Source organism: Paramormyrops kingsleyae, chromosome 4 (assembly GCF_048594095.1).
Source record: "Paramormyrops kingsleyae isolate MSU_618 chromosome 4, PKINGS_0.4, whole genome shotgun sequence".
Taxonomy (NCBI): domain Eukaryota; kingdom Metazoa; phylum Chordata; class Actinopteri; order Osteoglossiformes; family Mormyridae; genus Paramormyrops; species Paramormyrops kingsleyae.
In genome coordinates, this window is record NC_132800.1 from 19273029 (window position 1) to 19282241 (window position 9213).

General features: G+C 46.7%; 1 protein-coding gene across 1 annotated transcript; it reads left to right on the top strand.

The window, feature by feature from the left end:
- Positions 1-70: 70 nt before the first annotated feature.
- On the top strand, positions 71-9213 carry LOC111834278 (transmembrane protein 236). Its single transcript, XM_023793372.2, has 5 exons — positions 71-117; positions 1988-2260; positions 3730-3802; positions 6435-6558; positions 7236-9213. Exons 1-5 carry the CDS (start codon positions 71-73, stop codon positions 7820-7822), a joined length of 1104 nt encoding a protein of 367 aa, XP_023649140.2. The 3' UTR covers positions 7823-9213.

Consider the following 9213-nt stretch of genomic DNA (forward strand, 5'->3'; position numbering starts at 1 on the left):
TTAATGAGGACATCAGCTGCACTGTGTATAGCTGTCTGTGTACTGGAAGCTTTTTGGTGGGGGGTTGTGGATGGTGCAGATGCCTGTAGAACTGGTCCAGGCTGTCATTGACATCCTGTATGTATGTATATTAATGTCCAGTACTCCCCCCCCCCCCCCCCGCCCCATCTACTCCTTAGCTTATGGAGTGAAGTTTTTGGTTTGTTTTTTGGGGGGGGCAGCTGTCACTGTGTTATACGTAAATGCACGTGCCCCCTTCTGCCACTGGATGGCAGTGTTTAGTAGCGGTACGTGAGGCAGTCATGTGCCGTCTTCAGCATTGCCTGTGTCGTGATATTGTAAACGAGCGAGCACCAACACTTTTCTGCTATAGACCTCGAATGAGTCCATCCCTGTGAAAACGGAGCTGTTGTTACCGGGTTATGAATGCATTAAGACTTCAAACGCCTGTGTTTTTCTTCCCAAGATTAAAAATGAAAAATTATTAAATGTTTTTTTGAATTCTTTTTTCCTTCTAATTTTACTCTGTGTTGAGGTTTTGTGCTGTTGCTGCATAATATTCTCACTTCAAAGATCGCAGCCAAAATGAGATTACAGCCATTAGTATGTTGCTCCTCCTTTAGACACATCGGAAAGACCGGAAATAGTATTTTAAGGATGTCTTGTTGATTAGGGTGATCAGATAATCCATTTCAGGGAGGACACTTTGAGCTACTTCAGGTTTTGCAGACTACTGAAACTGAAAGGCTCCTGTGTTTGGCTAAATTCATCCAACTCTTTCACATTAACATTTATTAAACATGAATTTATATGAGACTGACCAGTCAGCGCACGGCAAAAACTCAGTGCTTAAGTGAATTCCAGGTCATTTTAACTGAAATGGTAGTTTACAAATCCTGTCCAAGCTCAAAGTGTCCTCCCTGATGTAGATTATCTGGTCAACCTACTTTTGATAGTCAGCCAAAACAAGCTTGGAGAGACAGCCTCTCTGTGTTCCAGTTTCTTGGTGAAGTTATATACTTATATTTCGTATTGTATATTTTATGTAGTGGTTGTTTGATTGAAGTGTGTTTATTTGGTCATCTTAAAGTCGTGGGTTCCTTAAGTCTTAAGGTCCCCCCCTTGTCTCCGTGTGTTTGGCACCTGCAGAAAATTTTGATGGGGGTGGCCATCAGGGATTAGTTGTATTTCCGGGGTTGGTCACACCACACTGTCACTTCTATGCTTGAAAATAAAATAGTGCATGTTTCGTTTTCACTAATTTGATGTGGGGTGACAAGAGGGGCAACCACATATTTATATCTGCCCCCTGCTTAGTCTTCCCTGCGTGGAAGTATCACTAGTCCGCAAACCCTAACCTTAAACCTCAATCATGTTAATTCAGTCTGCTCGGCATGGGTCGCTCATCAGGCTTTCTGCAAGAACACCAATATGCCAAAAGTAGAGGGGTTTAATGTTGATAAATAGGGAGGTGTGTGGCTCAGCCACTTATGATGCTGGTCCTGTGGTCGGGAGGTTGCTGGTTTAACTCCCAGGGTCGGCAGATTGATTCCAGCATTGGGCCCCTGTTGAACCCCAATTGATCCAGGCACTAGATGACCCTGTTTTCTCAATTATATTGATGTTTGCTTTAAAGCATCTGCTAAATAACTGTAAAAATGACATCAGTACGTATCCGTTTAGTGACCGTTGAATTGGGACCCTACGCGCCTCCCGGTGTGACGGCACGGCTACGTCCGTTGGCAGCCACACCAGCAGGGACACAATGCCTGCCGCCGCATAAGCGGCCGAGCGTGCAGCCTCTGGGCCTGAGTCCAGTGTGTGGAAAGTGCTGGAAGGTGGAAACAATGATTTGGGGGCCGTTGTATGAGGGGACAGGGACTGGCGTAGAGTGACAGCACCACAACAACTCCCTTGTATCTCCTCCTCACCCCCCCCCCCCCCCCTCCCCGGGTTGTCCTCCTGCACCGGGGGGTTTGGATGGAAGGAAGGGCTCCAGGAAGATGGTCAAATTGGCTCTGTGTGAGGCGCTGCAGTTCAGTGCACTGGTCGTGCCGCTCTTGGTGGTGACGCTGGAGTTTGCGGCCGTCGTGTGGCACGTCCGCAGCAGCGCCATGCCCTCAGGGGACGCCTACGCCCCCTACTGGCTCATCGTGGCCACCTCTGTCGCTTACGTCACCACCGTGGCACTGCTGGTCTGGGTGCCCATGAAGTACCTGATCTTCCAGAAGAGGAGGTTCTTGATTGGCAGGAAGAAGTGGTGAGTGGGTTCCATGATGTTCTGGAGGTGGGTCTTTCCGATGGGGGGGGGGGGGGGGTACGGGACACTCATTGCTGACCAAAATAGGTTAACGTGGGACACTATTGACCGAAAAAGCTTAACATTCTATAGCACGGCCTAAGATTATGATTTCAAACATGCACTTCTTTCATTGAAGACAAGTTTAGTTGTGCGTCCCATACAAAAATATATGGTATTGTCACTTAAGGATGTTATGGGATCAGTCCCTCAGCCATCAGTGTTTCCAGCTTATATGCTGAAGGAACATACAGATAAGTTGTGTAGTTTTTACAGTGGTAGTCAAGCTCCATTTCTGCTGTAAATATCCAGCTGCGTACGTGGGTGTAGTGCATTTTATATGTACTCAGAGGAAAAATGCCTTTGGCCACACAATAACCTGTAGTCAGAGGGAGGCTGTTAAATCTGCGGGTCTGCTGAGTTCTTTGAGCAGAACTTTCCAGCGGCTCCATGCCGAGCTGAATGAAATCGTCTAGGTTGAAAGTGTGCATGTTCTGGGGGGGGGGCAGTCTGTTCTGTCAACCTGCGCTCTGTGGAAACTCCCTGCAAGGACCGTTGTGCAAAATAAACTTGTCTGACTTGACAGTTTATGCTACTTTAGAAGGCAGCACAAAGCATGGTAGTTATGATTTTGGGCCTTAGGGGGTGCTGACATTTTGTTTTTGAGAGTGACACTTTTAGCTCCATTGTGTGGGTGGATGTCCTAGATAAAACACTAACAGGCTAATAAGAAGGTGCTCGGGGAGTTTAACATGTTCCTTACTCAAACTCAACTGGAAAAAAATACAAGTTGTGATGGTAAACTTGTTTTAGCCTAATTATGTCATTAATGGAGGTAAGCTGGGCTTCAATGACAAGCTGTGTGTTGTGTGACGGCAGGGATCGGGTGTGTAGGGAGATTGACATTGTTTTTGAAAGGCTGAGAAGACAAGATGGCAGCTTCAATCGCTTGCAGCAAAAGCCAAGAAATGAGATTCAGCTTCAAATGATGTCATTTTGGATGGTGACAACTTTAACATACCTTGACATGCAATAGGCCGGTGAAATCAAGGATTGAAAAATGTGGATATCATAACCTTGGGGGTTGTCAGACTAGATTAGCGCTGGGTTAGCTCTAACAAATAACAAATTATGGTTGAGCGCGACTCAACCATAATTACGGTAGTGAGACCTCACGGCCTCGTCACAGACCAAGAAAACTGAGGGTGTAGATGCTGATAGGATGGAGGATTTGTCTGGAGAGTCTCATTTCGATGCCGCTAATTCCCTTTGCTTCCCTTTTTCGTGCTAGTAGGACTTTTAGGTATGAGTTTTAATTTCCAATTGTAGAAGCACCAAGCAAAGCCAGACCACAGTGTTCGCCCTTGGGTTAGTCGGGGTGTCCCATTGCCGTCCCCAGTATGCGCTGCCCCTTGACTCTCGTCTTTCAGGAGACCGGTGGCCCTGGCCTACGTGATCTTGTCCACGCTCCCGTGCTTCGCCTTCCTCATCGCGAGCGCCGAGGTAACAGCGTGGGCGTCGTCTTGTCTTCCTTGTCCAGTCTAACAGCAGCTGTCCATGATGGCCGTCCTTGGTCCACACTCTCACCAGTGGCCTTCTTAACCTTCTCCAATGAAGCCTTGGTTAATTTGTGTTAACGCTTTACTATTAGCTCATGTTACATCGGGATCCAGTGCGCCTCGTTGTCCCCCTCACCGCTTATTCTACTGTCTGTCCATGTGGGCCCCCTCTCCATTGAATATTCTTCCAATCATCCTGTCACCATCCGTCCATTCATCTTCCCTAACCTCTCTTCCAATACTAGGTCACATTGCTAGCAGGAGATGTACTGTACACACTGTTACACTATCAGACACTTACAACCACAAACAAGGGCATGTTAGAGATGCTGTGTGGGTCATTCGGTTACGATGATGCCCCTGTGATGGGAAGATTCAAATCCAAGGGCTGGCAGAGTGATGTCATTGGGCCCTTGAGCAAGACCCTTAGCCTCTAATTCCTCCGGGGACCTTCTGACCCTAAGAAAAGCACCTAGAGGCAGATTCACCCAACCTCATGTTTTTGGGCCGAGGGAGGGAGTCAGATTTTCAAATGAAAGTCAAAATTGTACAAAGATGGAGAGAATATGCACGCACAGAGACAGGAGCTTGGAATTAGATGCATTATAGAAACCCCAACCCAAATCTTCATTATTCAGTTGCATTATCATATTGGTCTTTTACTGGACAGGACAGTCACTTGATCTCTTAAAGTACATGTTGGCTTTAAAGGGGTCGCTCACCATTGGCTGGTATGGGGGTGCTCACAATTGGCCTTCAAGGGGTCACCCACCGTTGGATAGCATGGGGACGCCTCGCTGTTGGCCGGTGTGGGGACACTCTGTATTGGCGTTTAAAGGGGTCATGGATAATCTGGCACTTTTAGTGCTGGAACTCTTCAGACACAAAAATTTGCTGAGCATAGCTCAGGAAATGGCTAAGCACAAGGTAGAGAGGACAATGCTGATCATGTGAGCCCCGGTATGCCTCCTGACCCCCCCCCCCCCCCCCCCCCACCAGTGTAGAGCAGCATTCCAAGGACGATGTGATTCACTAGCCAGGCTGTTGTCACCCCCCTTTGTTGTCCCAAGACTGACAAGTTTCATATGTTAGAAAGCTTGAGACAGATGGCCTTTTATCTCCCCCTAAGAGGATGACAAGGGGCCACTGCTGATGACCCCCACCCGGGGGGGGCACTTTCCTCTGAGGAAACCAGCCGGGGGCTGACTAAACAAATGCAAGCAGCTGCTGTTTTTATTTTTTTGCTAAATAGGTTGGATTTTTGTCTTTCAGCTATTTTGTGCATGTTTGTTGGAAGGAATTTCCAGTCTTCTTTTGAATTACACTGCGATTCCCCGCCCCCCCCACCCCCCACACCCCCACCCATGGGGCAACATTCAAGCTGACGAGGATCCTGTCTTTCAATGTTGTGAAGTCCTGTCAATCAAAAAACCAGAAAGTGGGAAAAATTATAGATGTGCTCAACTGCAACACAGAAGAGGTTTATCCATCCATCCATCTTCCATAACCATTATTCAGGGTTATAGTGAAATGATATATTTATATCACAGTAAGGATTATACAAGATCAACAGTGGTATTTCCCAGCACTCAAACCTCGCTTTTGTGTGGGCCTCCTGTTGACCACAAACTGCACAACATATGTAATAAATGTGTTCCTTATTTATGAGAAGCTGAAGCAGCATGTTCTGCTAACCAGCTAGCTATGATAATCTGACTCTACACATTAGCTATTTATTTAGTTTTTGGAACATCAGAAACCACAACCCCACCCCTGTATACCATTAAATCACTCACACATTTTAGGTAACAGGCTAGTTTATGAACATAGTAATAAAGTGATAGTATGCAGTGACCTCAACTACAGTACCATGAAAAATGCATCCATCATCAATACTGGCCCAAACAACTCTTCACTGCTAGACCAGATCAGTCAGGGCTGACCTGGTTTACAGCCCCCTACGCCATGTGTTTCCGCTACCCTCATTCGCCTGTCAACTCATTTAGCATTCCACTGTCGCCTCATTTAGCATTCCACTGTCGCCTCATTTAGCATTCCACTGTCGCCTCATTTAGCATTCCACTGTCGCCTCATTTAGCATTCCACTGTCGCCTCATTTAGCATTCCACTGTCGCCTCATTTAACCTTAGCATGCTGCCTCGTTTAGTGTTAGCCTGTTTCCCTTTTAGCCGTAGCCTGTTGCCTCGTTTTGTTGCCTGGTTTAGTGTTAGCTTGTTTCCCTTTTAGTATTAGTCCATTGCCTCGTTCAGCGTCTGCCCGTTGCCTCGTTCAGCGTCTGCCCCTTGCCTCGTTCAGCGTCTGCCACCTTGCCTCGTTCAGCGTCTGCCCGCTGCCTCGTTCAGCGTCTGCCCTTGCCTCGTTCAGTGTCTGCCACCTTGCCTCGTTCAGCGTCTGCCCGCTGCCTCATTCAGCGTCTGCCCGCTGCCTCGTTCAGCGTCTGCCCGTTGCCTCGTTTAGGATGCACCTGTTGCTTCAACCACAACTTCCCCCTCCCCCCACTAGGTAATCTAAGTCATTTTCCTTTACTCTCCTCCCACACCCATGCTCTCCCACAGGTACAGATCAGCAGCGGCTTACGCCATAACGCCTTCACAGAGCTCCCCGTCTCATTGGTCCTGCTCTCCCTCATTTGCATTGACATCACAGAGCGGATTCGCCAGTGCCGTCTCACGGGCGAGGGTGAGAGGGCACTCTCTCTTTTCATCCATCCCCTTCTCTATCCTTTGCTCTGTGTCTTTCTCTCCTTTAATGGTCTTCAATTACGATGCCTTTCTCTGAAAAGGTTACTTCAATTATATCTCAACAGACATATGTTGTATGTAACTCTTTCACCTTAAGCAGGACACCAATTGTAACTATATTTTAATATTCTATTTATTTATTCTACTGTCTTTTAACACCATCACGCTCATTTCATTGTTGTCTTTGATCGTCTCTTTAGCAGAAATCCAGTGTATTCAAATTTTGCACAGCTGGATACAAACGCAAGAATTTCAAAGCAAAAAGAAAGAGTGGCTTCAAAAATCGGTAACAGTTTGGGTCAATTTCAGAGACTTCTGACTGGTGGTTTTGTGTCAAGTGTAAAGTTCACATGAAGCCCATTAACCAAGTGAGCCACCCTTTGTCCTCCGGCTTGGAGTCTGGCATTTGTAAAATGTTTTAGTGTGTAATATTCATCTGACTTTGCTGTTGATCAAGATGCTGGGCTTCCCAGGATTCCTGGGGACCATCAATGTGCAAGATGCATGCAGACTGGGTTCTGTAACTCTGTCAAAGTCAGAGGCAGGGCTGAATCTTCCAGTGCACTTCCTGCAACTAGATACTGGTGTCTGTTTTCCCTCCTTTTTCTCCGACAGTTCATCCTCCGCAAAGGGATGCCGACATTCCTTCCTCTCTGCTGACCAGTGTGGTACACAGTGCAGACTTGAACTTCAGGCCCGATTCTAATGGCACCATCCCCAGCCACTCTCTGTCTGGGAACCCGGGCAGACAGTACAGCTCTGGCCCGATGGCCCAGCCGACCATCTTGCCAGTCTACTACCCCCCGCAGTACGTCTCGGGGCCTCTCCGCTTCCTGTCTGCAAGCGACTGCCGGGCCGAGGTCTTCGTGGATGGCTTCCTGTTCTGGCTCGACACAGTGGAGATGGTACGGGCCGCTATGCACCCCATCGTCTTCTACTCACGTTGGGTGTTCCCCATCTACATATCCAGCTACCTGTCAGTACTCAGGGTTGTTATCATGCCTGGGAACCCCCTGCTGGCCACACTGGGGATTGCACTGCAGGATGTCCCTTTCCTCTTCATCCGCATCGGCTTGGTCGCCATCTTCGGCTTTGTGACGCCACTCCTATACCTGGTGAAGAACCTGCTGCTCTCCCTGGCCTTCTTCTACTTCAATTTCGTGACCAAGCTGAAAATCTTTAACACGCAGAGGCTGTTTTAAGTGAGAGGAGAGAGGAGAGGACCGGTTTTGTACCTTGGGCTCAGAGACGCTAAAAGAAGTTTTACAGCCAGAGTCTGAACACTGTTACCGTGTAATCGACTTTGTCTGAGATGCTGCTGATTTAATTGATGGTGGGGGGGGGGGGGACTTGGGCCCGTGCTTGGGTAACTTTTGGAGCATCGTTAAGAATGCAATGATGAGCAATCAAGAAAATTTCCGTAAAAATAATTTAATGCAAACCAACACCAAAGTAAATTAACACATAGTAGGTCACACTCGGAGTTTCTCATATGGGGTGCTGTGCGAGAGAGCCCCACCAGCCAATCGTCCAAATAATTAAACAAAAAATAGCATATACATTTACACTAAATTATTATTACACATTGATATGATCAACACAAGTCACATTTTCAAATATAACTTTGTTACATAATTTATTGAACTTAATATAATCAAATAGCATTTTCATATGAGTATGATTGCATCCCGGTAAAAATGCCAAGCTGGGAAGTATACAGACGTTCCTCTACTTACGAATGAGATACGTTCCAAATGACCGTTCGTAACTTGAAATGTCCGTAAGTCGTTATTCAGCATCATTTTAAGGGTATACACAAGTACAAAGAACTGGGATGCTGGGAGTACGCACGCTACGCTGCTGCGTGGCGGGATCAGATCAGGCTGCCTTTGTTTATTCTTTTTCTTTCGTTTTTTCATTTTTTTTTGTTGTAGTTTAAAGTGTTAAGATTTGGCATTGTAATATTTCAAAATCTACGTAAATGCTAAAGTGAATCAATTGTTGTGACATCTTTCTCCTTGGATGAGTGCTTATCAGTACTGCCCAAAGCCCACGTGATGCCCTACACTGTCAGAATAAAGAGTACCTTTGCTTGTCACTGGGGCTTTACCCTCAAGGGTCTGCCAGTTATATCATTAGCTGTAGGTGCTTGTACCTTTTAAGGTACAGAAATTAACATTTTTGTACCATTGGGGGTACATTGATGTTCTTTGTACCTTGAGGATGTTCCTCAGCATCAATTTCTGTACCTTAAATTAGACTTAAAGGTATATTTACTTACAGCTGGAGTGCAGCTGGCAGACCCTTGAGGGTGCAGCCGGAGTGACAAGCAAAGGTACATCAGCACCCCCTCGGGAGATGAGTCGTGGGGGGGTCCAGAGCCTATGTCTTGGTCTGTGGGGGGAAGGTGGAGTAGCCGGCAGAAACTCCACGCAGTTAACAAGAGTAGACTTACAACAATAATGTGACTTTAGGGCCACCATGACTATTTAAGAAAAATAGTTAAAGGAAGTAGGGGGTGAATTTGTGGTCGATTGCCAATCTTCTGCTTTCTGTATTGAGGTTGCTAATAATAAAAATTCTTGATCCCCGT